Source organism: Periophthalmus magnuspinnatus, chromosome 7 (assembly GCF_009829125.3).
Source record: "Periophthalmus magnuspinnatus isolate fPerMag1 chromosome 7, fPerMag1.2.pri, whole genome shotgun sequence".
NCBI classification, from domain to species: domain Eukaryota; kingdom Metazoa; phylum Chordata; class Actinopteri; order Gobiiformes; family Gobiidae; genus Periophthalmus; species Periophthalmus magnuspinnatus.
In genome coordinates this window covers 25,962,353-25,977,018 of record NC_047132.1, presented here as the reverse complement: position 1 = coordinate 25,977,018, position 14,666 = coordinate 25,962,353, and the positions used below count along the sequence as shown (strand labels likewise).

Sequence of the window (14,666 nt, the reverse complement as noted above, 5' to 3'; positions counted from 1 at the left end):
AGCATATATCTGCACATTTCTATTAAAACAGTCAAGACTTGAGTCCACATTATTACGAGTTGTGTTGTGTTACCTCAGATGACCAATCACCTCTCACTCTTAATCCAAAGTCCAACAAGAGTTGCGACAACCTGCAACAAAACTAACTTAATGGAGTTGACTGGAATGTAATAATGTGCACAGTAAGTGATCCTAGACCTCTCTCTGAAACTGAATGTAATTTTTGCTTCAAATGAATTATGTCTTGGTGATTGTTGGTATCTATATATGGTAAATAGCTTATCTGATCTAATATTTGTGCAATGTGACCATATAATGCTGTTTTCTGATAAATCAGCGCAGCGTGCTTAGATATATAAACAAGTTGATATTTCTAAACTGTCTGAAATGTTCTGAAAAAGAATAACACTGTGAGGAGATGTCAAGGTTATTTGGATCACCACAATATAATACATTTAATATGATCCTTGGTCCTTGTGCTCTGCCAAGGGACCATAACTATTGTAAGAGCAACGAAAGTAATATTTTATCTAATTAGAACTAAACATTATCAATGACCATTTTATCATCATTTTAAAATGATTTTGCATGTGTTTCTGTTGCAGGTCTGAAGAGATGCAAAGGATGTCATATATTTTACACTCATAATTAATTCAATCCAGAGAATGCCTAAGAGTGTGACGGTGGCCTATGCACTATGGGCTCTTGGTGGGCCACTGGGACTTCACCACATATATTTACAAAGAGACAGCCATGCATTGTTATGGATGGTCACCCTGGGAGGATTTGGCCTGGGCTGGGTCAGAGAGTTTATACGTATTCCTTCATATGTTGCCGAGGCCAATCGAGACACAGAGAGATTGAAAAAACATCACCAACATCATCCACTGACCCTCCCACCAATAGGCCCTGTCAGATTTGCTGGACAGGTGTGTGTTGGGATCTACTTTGGTACAGTGGCTCTGCTTGCACTTAATACTCTCAGCTTTTTCTACCTACTAATTCTTCCCTTGTCTGTGGGTGCTGGAGTACACCTGGTGTCTTCAGTGGGTCAGCAAACATCAGACTTTAAAAAAACTTTGACAACATGTTTAATAACCTCCCCTATTTTCTATGGCAGCACACTATCACTTGTCCCTGTTAGTGTGGCTGCAAGTGTCACTGCTTCAAAGAATCGAAAATATAAACCAACACAGCCCAAGCAAGACCTAGGTAAGATGACCCCTCACATTCTGTGCATTTTGTTGACTGCAGAGATTATCAGTAATAAGTTAATTGTTAGTACATATATTGTTAATAACTATATAATGAAGCGTACTTGAATAGTTTATTGCAACATGCTTTACTGTTGTCACAATGCTAAAATCTCACTTGATTTCAACATTAAGAAACAAACTTGATGTTCAAAAAAATAGTACTAACTTAATGTTACCATGGGATCTCATACTAGATCTGATGAGGTGAAGATCATTCAAAAACTCTTAAGGAAAGGTCATATTTTGATCAATTGAGTATGTAGTATCAGTGCTAGCTTTAGTATCAATTAGTATCTGATTTTTTTTATTCTTTTCACAACCCTAACATGCTTTTTAACTTTTAATATCTACTCAAAAGGTATTACAACACTTTATAATAATCTTTTCTCTCTTTAAGTACCCCGTCTTTACTACCTTGGGTTAGCATGGCTGGCCTTCTCTGCTCCCGTGGGCTATGGTATTTTCCACAACACCACAGCTACACTATACTACTTGTCGGACTGTCTATCAGCACTTCTGGATATGTTCTGGTTCTTACCTTGGCTCAGAAATGTGCTGGAGTACATTCTTCTGATGCCATACAGGATTCTGTGTGCAATGACTGGAGGAGGGTACTATGACGAGGCCTGGAGGAGGGTGCTGGAAATACTGCTAAAAGAATACACAGAGGAAGAAAGAGAAGCGTTAAAGGTCAGGAAATGTCACTTGTACTTTCTCAGTAGAGGCTGAAAATATACATTGATCTCCACACGGCACCACATGCAGTATTTAGACTTGTTCATTTTTATATTAATTTATCTTAAAAAGTCACCTCACGTTTTAGCACAGAACTAATCTCTAACAGAAATTACTAAAATAAGGATTTTAATTGGAATAATTTAAATTGTTCCTTTGTCTGATGCTAGCACACAAAAGAAAGAAAACTAACATTTTTATTTAGTTCTAAAAAGTATTTTGCTTTAATGTAGTTTTAGTTTAAGTTTTCAATTGTGTCTGTATGTATGATCAAATTATGTTATGTAATACCACTTCATTCATTTTTATTTATTTTTAATTTTTTGTAGATACTGTCACTAAAAGAGGAAGCCACACTAGAAGACATAACTCGGAGTTATAGAGAGCTGGTTAAGACATGGCACCCAGATCACAACCCAAGCAAGGAGGCTGAATCCATGTTTGTGAACATCCACGAGGCTTATCAACTCTTGTTGAGGCGTCACAAACCCCGCAAATTTAGATAGTTGCATTCCTTATTTAACTGCAAAAAATCTAAATCAAATAAATTGTATAGCTCTATTACATAGTAATAAGTCCAGCTGTTATCCTATTATTGCATTGTCTTCATTTTTACAGGTATAAACAAGTTTGCTGCCATCTTGTGGCACTGTAATGGTTTGTTTATCATCATTATATTGTTCTTTATTATTGCCTAGGCAGATTCAATAAACAAGTAAAAATAAACTTTGTGATTGTATTTAGTACAGGTTATATTCAATTAAATGACCCCCAAACCACTTACTCCATCTTGAGTGAAAAAGCATCAGATAACCTCTTTCTGTGCAGCATTTCCAGAAGTGGATATCTTACTTGACTTAGCCTATATGGCCCTTTTCTGAATTATTGCTCAGAGGCTACGAAACAGACACATGCACAACCAGGAACCAACCAACAACACGTTAACCCACAACCCACAACCTACTACTGTAATTTACACATGTAGCGTTAGTGTTATAACAAAACATTCTCATGTCCCATAATCACACATCACCTGTGACCTCAAATGACATGCATCGATGCATTCGGCGATCCGTGCATCAGGAGCTCTGTTGTACAATCATTAGGTCTGTATACATCCCAGCATGGGCCCGGAAGTTGTTTTGAAGGGATTCCCAGGTACAAAAAATCCCGGAGATGCTGTCGTCGCCTGGGAAAACAAACAGCTATCCAGACAATTAGAGAGAAAAACAGCAATCGGTCGCCAGGTAAGACAGAGGCTCGTGGACTCTATATAATAGCTTGGTAAGAACATCCATCCAGTTTTATGTGAAAGTACGGCATGTTTTTGAATAGTTGAGGCTGAATGCCATTTGTCGTGTGGTCGGGTGCCATAGCAACGGCTCATGAGAAACACTGTACAGCTCAGGCCAGTTTGACGTCCTCGATGTCGCTGACAGCGGTGTTCATGCGGACAATTTGGACCGTCGCAACTCTCCGACCAATGGCCACTGTGCCATTTTGTCCTCTCGACTGCCTTTGAGCTAATATACAATGCCCTAAGACTGCATATTTGACTAATGGCTAAACCGGTAGCCACTAAAACACAACGGAAGAGGACATCTGAGTGTGTTGCTGTCTTTATTGGTGTGCGTTGTGTGGGGACGGTTGTCAAGCAGGTGTTGCCGCGGTGCGTCCTTGTTTAATCGCCGTGCCCTGGTGTGACTGGCGCGTCTCCCGCTGCATCAGTGCCTGTTGCTCTCCATGCGCGGCCAATGCCGAGATATTCATTTCCCTGCGATGAGTTGTCTCCGCCTATACCCCTTCTCCAGTAGCCTATCCACTGTTGTCATCCATTTGAGCAAAAGATGCAGCGTAATGCAAATGAAAGATGCTTTGACTATTTACACCTCATCATCATACAAAAGGCCAATGTCTGAGCTCCAAATGTCGCTCAATACATTTCCAAGTAGGTGACATAACTCTAAACTGCCGGCTGTGTGCATGGCGCTCCTCGCACTCTGTTTTATTCGCAATGGCTCATCGGCAGCAAACACTTTTTTCCCCTCCGACCCCGTAGAAAAGTCATAATGGGCATACTAATCCTAAGTAGAAATGTTAATAGAAATATATGGCATATTTCTTTTTTTAACAAATGTCGTCTGTAGGGCTTTCTTCTTCTTCTCTACTGTTGCAGTAGGGCAGGCATTAATTAAAGACATCCTCCCTCAAAACTCCTCCTTTAATCTTCATTATAGAAAGAGTTTGTGGTATAGGTTTCATTTCAAGGTTTCTATCAAGAGAAATTTCTCTATTCAAGAAACCATTTTAGCGCTTATATCTTACAGTTTTATTATACTTATTTACAGAAGTCTGGTGAGAGAATGAATGCTGATGACTGCAATGGACGAACATATGCAGGTATAATTAAAACTATTTGTGTTAGTTCATTTCCTTTAATAATTCAATACTTTTTGTGCTTCAGGCAATGGAGGAGAGTCAACTGAGCAGGACTTTTATGGTGGGCAGCAGGGCACTTCAAAGTCTCCCAACAGTCAGAAGTCATCCCCTCAGCATTCACTTAGTTAGTAGTAGTAATTTAATAATGATTGTGCTTCATTGTCTTTAGCATATGTGTGTTTATTTTATTCTTGTGTTTTTTTTCAATGCAGCAAACTCCATTAAAGTTGAGCTGTGCAGTGATGATGAGTCACCATGTGCTCCTCAGCCCGAGAACACCGAGGCAGTGAAGGACGATACACTGAATGATAGAGGGGATCCCTTAGACGAGGGAGGTGCAGAGTACCCTCTGTCTAGACGAGACAAAGTCAGTGTGTATAGTGAAATGGCTAGTTCCAATGCCGCTTCTCCCGGACCTATCCGATTACCCAATGGTAAACTCCAGTGTGAGGTGTGTGGCATGATCTGCATTGGACCAAATGTGCTCATGGTACACAAGCGCAGTCACACAGGTGAGAGGAGAAACACAAATGTTACAATTTCCTTCAAATAAATAATGATTTTTAAAACTGTAAATATCACTGTAGGTGAAAGACCATTCCAGTGTACCCAGTGTGGGGCCTCATTCACTCAAAAGGGTAACCTGTTACGGCACATTAAATTACATTCAGGAGAAAAGCCTTTCAAATGTCCAATTTGCAACTATGCCTGCCGCCGGAGAGATGCCCTGGCAGGGCATTTACGCACTCACGCAGGTAAATACAATAATAATGATAATACAATAATACAGCTCAAAAAGCTGTTCTTTTGAGAAAGTGTATTAAATAACAGGGTGAAGGAAGTAAAGTTTTTGGTCTTACTGAAATTATGGCTCACATGTTGCTAACCTTCAGGCCCATTTTGAAGACCCTTGGTCCCTATTTTTTTGTATACTGATCATGTAGAAATTTAAATTTATTTTAATGAGAGATCAACAGAATTTAAAAGCGCTAAAATGAAGAGTTTGTTTCTATTTTGTAGAGGTTTTTGTATTTTTTTTTATTATCATGGGAAGTCTAAATTGTCTAAATTTGTTTAGTCATGATCATTGTACACAAACGACAATCTAGCATTGGAACTACTAAAGTTAAGAGTGAAAACTTATATTTGAAAAGACCTAAAAGATAGTGAAGAGGGCCTGAGGGCAAAAGGAAATGGGTGATATTGTTTACCAGAATGCTGAGCACTTGAGAAATGACATTTAATGGTTCTGAAAACAGGAAATCCTTTTGTTAAAAAATATTGACAGGTGCTCACAGGTTTGGTAACTCTCCGCATGCCTGAGAAATATTTCTAGTTAACTGTAATCAGTTGACGTCAGTTCATTTTCCGAATGAAGTGTTGCGGTTGTTAATTTTTCGATATACCCGCAAACAGAAGTATGTATATGCATTGTCATACAGTACTTTCTATGTGCTGTATATATTTTCTTATGCAGTGTCTTCTCCGACTGTGGGAAAACCTTTTAAGTGCAGCTATTGTAGTCGCAGCTACAAACAACAGAGCACACTGGAGGAACATCTGGAGCGCTGCCATAATTATTTGAAGAGTTTGGACAATCAGGCAGCAGGGGGTACACACACAACACATGGTTAGACTGTCCCATTGTCTAATGTTATTATTACAAAATTATGTATGAGATAAAGCTACAATCTGCTCTTTTTTAGAAGACAAATCAGTAAATGTGGAAACCATAACCAAGACAGTGCTTCAACCGTCCAATGATAAAATTCAGTTTGCAGAAAGACTGTCAATTAGTTTGACTAAGCGCAAACGATCAACACCACAAAAGTTTTTGGGTATGATTTTTCCATATTTTAAAGATTATAACAGTATAATCAGCTATGTTTATTGAGCAGAGATGGAAAAAATAAACTTTTTTGCATCTTCCCATGAAAGGTGAAAAGCACATGCATCTAGACCTACCTGACGCACCTTATGAACTGTCCTCGGGCTCTGAGAAGGAGGGGGAACTCTTGAGCACTCACTCTGGGCAGGACTCTGTAGGGATGAGTGGGTCCCTCCTGCAAAGCACAAGAAGCAAAGAAGAAAACCATGAGCCCTCGACACAATCCCAACCCTATCCCAGCTATCTGTCGGTTATCGGCTCCTTAAATAACAACTTAATTCCTCAGGGCCCAAGGGCCCATGCAGGAAGTGGACTGACTTTCTGTTTAACAGGTAGAGATCCAGGTGAAAGCCAGGACGACCAGCCCTCAGCTCATAGCCTTACCACCTCACCCAACGGCTGTCCTGACTCCACAGACACAGAGAGTACAGCAGAGGAGCAGAGCACAAGGGCTACAGGACCCACAAGTACCTCTAACAACCACCACCTCCACTACCACAATGCCCCCCTGCCCCGCAGCCACCCCACTTCCAGCCCTAGCAAGGCCAAAGATGTGGACACCATGTGGGTGAAAGCCAGCCCCGCCCCCCCTGCGTCAGTAAAGAGGAGCGCTCTCTCACCCCTCTCCTCCAGGGAGACCATGCAGGTGTTAGACAGAGAGGGTCGGCCAGTGCGCTCCTTCCACTGCCGCCACTGCCGCATCCTCTTCCTGGACCACGTCATGTTCACTATTCACATGGGCTGTCACGGTTTCCGCCAGCCTTTTGAGTGTAACATCTGTGGCCATCGCAGCCATGACCGCTATGAGTTCTCCTCACACATCAGCCGAGGAGAGCACCAGGTGGGTTGAGGGCGGAAGACAGTACTGTTGTTGGCTCACGTTTGCTCTGCACCAGGATAGTGGCTTTAAATATGTATTGTTAGCAAACTTTTATGGTAACTCAACCTAAATATTGGATCTTTTTATTGCACCTTTTAAAAAGAATGTGGAATCAAATTTAGGATTGCACTCCCATATCGAATCACCTGATAAAACTCATTTGCTTCAAAAGTGCCTTTTTAGGGGATTTCCTCTAGATGTATTAGACTGAGGGAGGCGCGGTGCTTTGATGTCTTGCCGAGCCATGTTTTCTGAGCAAGTAGTGAACAGGTTTTGAGCACAAGTGGCATGTACAGTAAATTCTAGGAACTAAAGGGTACACTTAAATTGCCCTCACTACTGTGCAGCATAAAAGGTTAAGTTTGTTGAGAGTCAGGTAAGCTTTATATGCACTGAGAGCTTTGTGCCTCTGGGTCTTGTAGGAGCCTTTGTCATAGACAAAGCACAGAATTGGGTTGCCTTAACTTCTACAACAGTGAGCTGTTGTATATTGTTTACAGTGGGGTTCAGCAGAGAGAATTGACCTCTGATCTGAGGATTTTGCAGTTGCACATGTATGAGACAGGAAATGGTGGAAAAGTGGTCTCAAAGTTGTTGTCTTAAAAATTCAAATGAGGGTTCAGGGCTTACACTTGAGTATGTTTTGAATGCTAAAATGGGCCTTAGAGAACTGGTGCAGATCAGACCTGAGTTGGAGAGTGTACAGAGCTTGGCTGACACAGCCAGGGTGCTATATTACCCTACACTTTTAGGTTCCCTGCTGATAAATCCATTTTTGCTAAAGCACTTGATGGTATTTTACTTAGTTGTACTGCAGATCAAATGCAGCATGTGGATAATAACTGATGAAACAAAGTGCTACACCACTGCATTTTTGACAAAGTCGCTTCTGGTGCACTGGTCTGGCAATCTAAACACAGCTACTGTTAACCTTGAAAAGAGGGTTTTTAATTAATGGCAAAAAGGTGGATTATGAATTCTCCTCAAAAACAATTAAAAAACAACTTCAGTCTACTGGGTTACTCTTTGTGGTTATATAGTGTTTTGTTTCAGCCTTGGTGTATTTGCATCAGCTATATTCCAAATCTTTTCCAGCATATTCCTCATATCCATAAAATGTTACCTCCTGCTTCTTTAAAGCACCCAAATACCTTATTGCTACCGTATGGTGAGTTATCCGGTGATGTTTCTATTGGGAAAATGAATGAGACCAAACTCAGTATTCTTATGTGTTTTTGTGGGTTTGCTGCTTCATAGTTTTACTTGGTTTATTTTACTTGCAGGCAAAATGTACTTGAAACTGTTTTGAGAAAATAAGAAATGCACTTGGTTTGATAAGTAGAGACTGGGTGAATGAGTGTAGCATGTGTGCCTGTCATATAATGCTTTTACTTGATCTGTGAATTCTTTTTAAAATGTGAAGTTATTTCGGACAGTGGAAAATGAGGCATGGATTTTTGTCTTCTTGTGTGGACTTTTAGTGTTATTCAATATTTTGTGAATGATGTAACATGACAAAACACTTTACCTCAAAGTAAGATGTACTGCCTCATAATTTCAAAGTCATGTTGCTTTCCAAGATGTAATTGCAGTTACAAACGTGCCCCTCAATATTCTGGAAACTTTTTACTGTCAATAAAGTAATGTTTGCTAAGCGATTTCTTTGCGTTTTGTTCAGACTGCTTAAGAATAAAGTTAAGGCCCAATCTAGAAGTTAGAAACAGACTTTATAGGCTAGCAATTTGAAACAAAAACGTGTATGTAGGCTACTTTAACGGAAATAGGACAGTTAACGTTATAGGACAGTGTGGTAACCTGGCAACAGCGCTGGTTGGATTTTAAGTCAAACCACAGTAATTTTACCTAACTTTACAATTTTACCTTTATATTTGGCAGATTTTTCCATGTTGGTTAGTCCACAGCCTGGCATCCATCATTGACTGCACACAGCCCACTCAGTAAATGTAAAATAATATGTTAACATTGGCGAAACAACGCAAAACATAACACAAAATATAGTTATTTTTGCTAGCTTTTCTTTTGTTTATTAAGCAGGCATTCTACCGCCCCCGTGTGGTCTGTCCGGGTAATTTCAAACTCGAATCACGTTTGAATAAGTGTTGGTATGTTTTTCTCCATTGGGTGGGGGCTATACAAATACAATGTGCACACTTATTGCACATTGTATTTGTATAGTCCCCCTCAGTTCAGAATTTAGTAGTCAGTCAGTGTACTGCAGTGAGCCTTGTTGTGTTGGATCATGTAAACCGACAGGGGGCGCACTATACCAGAACCGTTCGAGGCGCTGTGGTTACACACACATAGAAGTATCCATCACTGTGCCTGCCATGTGTTCTTCTGAGTGGGGCCTGCACATCCATAATATTTTAGTGTTCTGTCTTCGCTTAATGAATGCGTAAGTTGTTGAAAATCTTAAATAAACTAAGCTTTGACAACCAGGAATTAGTATAGTTTACAAAGTCCCAAAGATATGCTGTGTATCTGTTGTTTTTAGCATAGGTAGGCTAATTGTAGTCTACCACGTTTCTTTTTTTTATAGCCTGTTTATAATTTTGTATATTGTTTCAACATTTTAACATGTTTAAACATTTGGCTCCACAGTTACTACTTGGACTTATTGGTGCTAAAAGAAGACAAGACCAACAGATGGCGCCAAAGGAACCACAAAGCAGGTCAAATAAAAGCCGAGTTGAAAAGTATCTGGTCTTTTAGCTTTGAGACAGTAATGCCCATGAACTTTAACTCCCATGCTTTCACAAACAATCTAGCCCTCATAGCCTGTTACCCAGCATGGAAACAGTGTGCCAGACATGTTGGACAAATCATGTTTTATCCACCTGACATAGATTTTTGCCTCTGATTACAAATAGTTTTAATTCACATCTGTACCACCTCAATATAATTTAAAATTGAACCAGATGAAGCCAAACTAAATTACTTGTTTACATACCAAAGTACATCTGAAGAAACTATAGGAGCAAAGAATGGTTACAAGTTGCGTGTGTCTCAGACTGGCTCACACACAGCCACTGTTTAGCTACTCTACTCTTCCCATATGTTGTTAATTGTCTCAGTCTTTGTGACATTTCAATTATACAAGAATGTGAGGATGGCAAATAGGGATAAACTGAAATGACAATGAATTGTAGAGGAGACCTCTAGTCTGGTGTTACTCATGGCCTTATGAGGTTTAAAGTAAAACCAGTATTGGTAATCTTAATTGAGCACTACACTATTTTAATTTTGTTTATGGGGATAGTGAAATAATAACAGCTATGGTTGTATGGTAGTCAGAAAATCACACCCACTATAATAATTTTAATATTGCAGTTTTAGGATGCTAAAATGAAGTGGGTGCGTATATTGCATTCAAACAACGAAGGGTGGAACCAATATTGCATGTGTGAGTGGTAAAAAGAAAGAAAAAAACGTGTGTTTGGAAGAGAGGAGAGGAGAAAGAGAGAGGGAGAATAGAGAGTTGGGCGTCTCTGTTATGCAAGCAATCCTCAGAATGCATGTAGATTCGGAGATATGTGGCTCCTGTGGTTGGCTGTCCCCTGTGTCACTGCCTTTAAAAACAGATGCCAACAGAAATGTCTTCTTTACAGGCTTTGGCAGCCACATGCCCTGGATAATGTGGATGGAGCTGCAGAGGAAAAGCTTTTGTGTGCACAGACAAACATGCACAGTCATACATTCCTTATGAAAGTGAAATTTACTTTTGTCACTTCCCAAAAATATAACATATTGGGTGGATAATTTCTGTGACCACATAAGCTGTATCCATTGGCTGTGGAAGTAGTCCTATCTCACCAGGCTGCCAAAGATGAGTGAATGTTGTGGCATCTTGGTTTCCAAAGTTGCAGTAAGATGAATTAGATGAGCTTTGTGTACAGTCTTTGTTTGGAGTTATGAACCAACATCTGAACAATGATGCCTGTCTCCGTCACATCCAGTGACCAAAGAATGTGTCATAGTCCCACTCTGTTAAACCACTCTGATCCTAAAGTGCATCAGAGAAACATTCCTGTATCTCTGTGTCAGTGCTGAGCACTCACCCATGGCTGCTGTACAATACAGCTCATAATTAAAACCAACATCAGATCTATCTTCCTCTCTTTAGCAACACACAACAGATGAATATCCCATGGTGGCGTTGCATATTTACAGCAAACCTTACTGTGATATTTCCATCTGTAATTTCAGATACAGTTTTGTTCTATATATTTTTAAGATCTTAATTTATTAATATTAATTAATATTTTAATAAAACTATTACTGCAAATTACCAAAATGCTGTTTTGCCTACAGAGGAAGATTATTGCAAAGATGACACTGATATAATCCCAAATGGAAGAACAATAACTTTTTTTTTTAAAGCAGATTATATTCAATTCAATCTGAATTGAATATAATCCAGCACAAAAGAACATGCCTAATGTGATGTGAGAAACATGCGAGCCATAACAGACCATTATTTGATATGATTACTGAAAAACGAAAAGGTCCATGCAAATCTATAGTGCTGAATTTTGTTTGTGTAAAACCAACTGCAACTGAAGACTGTCTGTTGTCCAGTTGCTTAGAAACTCTAAATTGTAATACAAATCTATATATTGTGTGTCTTCATTGAACATTGCTGCAGTGTACTCAAATGTTGACCTGCTCTACCCTATCTATCTTTTAACTGCTGTGAGAACCTGTAGTTCCCACTATATGGCATAATTATTTTATTGCCTGTATTTCATTTAGTTGAACAGGCAGTGTTTAGTATGTTAGCCTCACAGATGGTTTATAGGAACAACTAACTCTTTTATATAAGCCATTCAAATATCTATTTGCATTGCTCTTACTGGCCAAGAAATATTACCCTATTTTGACAAAGGTGATTTATTACTTGCGATAATGGTGAAGTGATCGAATAATATTGATAATAATACATTCTTGGGCTTCCATCAATTTGAATTAATTCTTAAAGAGTGAACAAATACATAGGTCTAACCCACTGTGAGCCTGCCAGCGTTATACCAAAAACTTGTATATTTGATGAAGTTCAATCTGTCATACCTCAACTACATGGCTTCATCTTTGTGCTGGACAGGGGCACCACTGAGCCTGACCACAGACACCAGACTCTCAGCTCTAAGTGCTAAAGCGGTCTATCCACACCCTGATTCACAATAGTGTGCTGAAAACCGGAACACCGAAAAGCAGTGGTTTGGAATTGTCTGGACTGGTTTCTGCCCTCCTGTCATCTCTTTATAAAGTCAGATCTGTGAGTGAGTTGTGAAAAGACCTTGGGCAGAGTACTCTTACAGTGGCTAAATGTATCAGTGAGTTCTTGTTTTCAATTTTACACTGTTTTTCAATCTTTCACCTCTTTTAATAAGATCCCATTGTTAAAATTGTTTTCACATAGCCATGGGTATGCAATAAGGTGATTTTCAGATGTGTGAAACAGAGATTCTGAAGCTATTACAGAGATGGTCTGGACACCAATATCCAATCTTTGTCTTACTGTTGTGGCCTGTAATGTTTAACCAAATTGTAACGTTCACATATGAACTTTTGTTAAGCTCTATTAAAATCAGGTTAGACCCAATGAGATGTAGCTCTTTGTGGGGATGAACTTTTGACCTCTGTAAAAATAATAACAAAATATATTTATCTGAAACAGAATATAATCAGTTTTATTTTTTAGATTATGAAAACAAAATGCCACAATATCAATATTAGTCATATTGACCCTATTGTATAACGTTGTACGCCACAGTGTATACTTGAAGTTTTTTGTTTAATTCAATTCAATTGATTTCTGTAGAGTCCAAAATCACAACAGCTGTCGACGGTTGTTGAACCAACAGAAAGTTAGAAAATCAAACAGTGACTCAGTTCTCGGTCAATAACCATTGACCAACATTCTCAGGAAACAAGCAGTTGGATAACTGTCATAGGGCATTCCCTGTCTTTAAACAGTCCTTCTTGGCAAGGAAACTTAAAATTTTATATCATGTCATCCCTTATCAATATATATCGGGAGAAATATGTCTCCTCATTGTAATGTTGGTACGGAACAGGAAAAAAACATCTTAAAACACTGCTAAAGCCCCTTGTAAACTTTAGCCGCTGCTTTACTAGTTAGTGGCCATTTCCATAATTATGACTTTACTTGTCTCTGGTCTGACAGGTCATTGCAGGCCCGTGGATGATGAAGTGATGGAGTTGTTAGGAGGCCTGGCCCTTTGTGATGCTGGGTGGCTGTTACTCCGGAGTTGCCATCTGCCGTAAAGGTCAGTTGCTAGGGGACGATTCTTCTGGACACTGTCTGCCTCCCAGCTGCTATCCACTCACCCACACACACGGACACACTGCGCGGGCGCACACTGAGTTGGGAATGTGCAAAAAAGTCACATATGTACAAATATGCTCACACACTCATGTCTTCCTTCCAGTGGAGTTAATGAAAAACCAAACATTGGTTCACTTAATGTAAGTATTTGAGGTTATATGATTCCAGTGGTGTTCTGTCTGTGTGTGTGTTTAAGTAATAAATAATAATGATATGGAGTTGAATTCATTCTTATTTATTTAATCAACCTTTTTAGACAAACAATTTAAAATGTTCTATATAGTGAAATCAATGATGCAAAAATGTGCAGCAGAAGTGTCTTTGTTGTGCTCTGACAGATCATTTGTTTTGGTCTCTGCCTGTCACTGTATGTTCTCCTCCCTTTGTCTTTTCCTCTCATACCCAACATGCTTTCTCCTTTGCTCCTGTTCAGAAAATGAATTTTGTAAAGAGGTTTTGTTTTTGTTTGTACCCCTGTCTCCACGTTGCCTGCTTGCCGCCTGGCAGCCCCGTGTGTCAAAGGTGGCTTCAGGAGAACAGACTGTGGGAACAGCCGGTTAGCCTCCTCAAAGTCCCCTGCTCCCCAACCAGAGGGGTTGCCATCAATCCAGTGCTCCCCCTGCCCCAGCTTACACACCAACAAACCCACAAATGCCCAACCAAACACACATTCATAACACAAAGAGTGTGACGCTCACACACTCTACCAATAATCCTCGGAAGCAATTTCATCTCGACTCGGGTGGCGGCCCATTGTCGCCAGCCCCTTCAATCTTTCCTTATTAACTCTCGCTTTGTCCCGCATCCGAGCTTCAGGACTCATCTCTCCTACATTCCTATCGGCGCTGCTCCCAGCACTCCCAGGCAACCTCCATTCGCTAATCCCACCGTGTCCCCCCACCAGCTACCCCACCCCAAGATACTCTTGCTGCTGTCTTTCCAAACCTGCCGATCACCTACTTACAGGCTGAGGTAGGAGCATTAACTCCATGGGCGCTCTGAAGGCAGGGTGTGAAGACGGGGTGTGTGGAGGGGAGGTGTCCACAAAGTGACTCCAGCCCAGACAATTAGAACAATGAGCCAGGCCTGTAGGGGGCT

General features: G+C 40.0%; 2 protein-coding genes across 3 annotated transcripts; both read left to right on the top strand.

Annotated features, from left to right (window-relative positions):
• The first annotated feature begins 125 nt into the window (after positions 1 to 125).
• On the top strand, positions 126 to 2,708 carry dnajc22 (DnaJ (Hsp40) homolog, subfamily C, member 22). Its single transcript, XM_033969533.2, has 4 exons — positions 126 to 182; positions 606 to 1,212; positions 1,654 to 1,946; positions 2,321 to 2,708. The coding sequence occupies exons 2-4, from the start codon at positions 666 to 668 to the stop codon at positions 2,495 to 2,497; spliced, it is 1,017 nt and encodes a 338-aa protein (XP_033825424.1). The 5' UTR covers positions 126 to 182; positions 606 to 665; the 3' UTR covers positions 2,498 to 2,708.
• A 328-nt stretch (positions 2,709 to 3,036) lies between these two features.
• On the top strand, positions 3,037 to 8,852 carry ikzf4 (IKAROS family zinc finger 4). Of its 2 annotated transcripts, none has more exons than XM_055223159.1 (8): positions 3,037 to 3,238; positions 4,340 to 4,391; positions 4,456 to 4,554; positions 4,643 to 4,942; positions 5,018 to 5,185; positions 5,908 to 6,042; positions 6,137 to 6,268; positions 6,369 to 8,852. In XM_055223159.1, exons 1-8 carry the CDS (start codon positions 3,116 to 3,118, stop codon positions 7,166 to 7,168), a joined length of 1,809 nt encoding a protein of 602 aa, XP_055079134.1. In that variant the 5' UTR covers positions 3,037 to 3,115; the 3' UTR covers positions 7,169 to 8,852. The 2 variants fall into 2 exon arrangements, with proteins under 2 accessions (XP_055079134.1, XP_055079133.1); XM_055223158.1 differs by having other exon boundaries at positions 5,908 to 6,060.
• The last annotated feature ends 5,814 nt before the right edge of the window (positions 8,853 to 14,666 follow it).

Excerpts from the sequence above, each read along its gene's own strand:
- dnajc22 (XM_033969533.2), top strand. The coding sequence starts at position 666 with ATGCCTAAGAGTGTGACGGTGGCCTATGCACTATGGGCTCTTGGTGGG. Across the intron at positions 1,213-1,653 it reads ACAGCCCAAGCAAGACCTAG|TACCCCGTCTTTACTACCTT; the intron begins GTAAGATGACCC and ends TCTCTCTTTAAG. Across the intron at positions 1,947-2,320 it reads AAGAAAGAGAAGCGTTAAAG|ATACTGTCACTAAAAGAGGA; the intron begins GTCAGGAAATGT and ends AATTTTTTGTAG.
- ikzf4 (XM_055223158.1), top strand. The coding sequence starts at position 3,116 with ATGGGCCCGGAAGTTGTTTTGAAGGGATTCCCAGGTACAAAAAATCCC. Across the intron at positions 4,555-4,642 it reads ATCCCCTCAGCATTCACTTA|CAAACTCCATTAAAGTTGAG; the intron begins GTTAGTAGTAGT and ends TTTTCAATGCAG. Across the intron at positions 4,943-5,017 it reads ACACAAGCGCAGTCACACAG|GTGAAAGACCATTCCAGTGT; the intron begins GTGAGAGGAGAA and ends ATATCACTGTAG.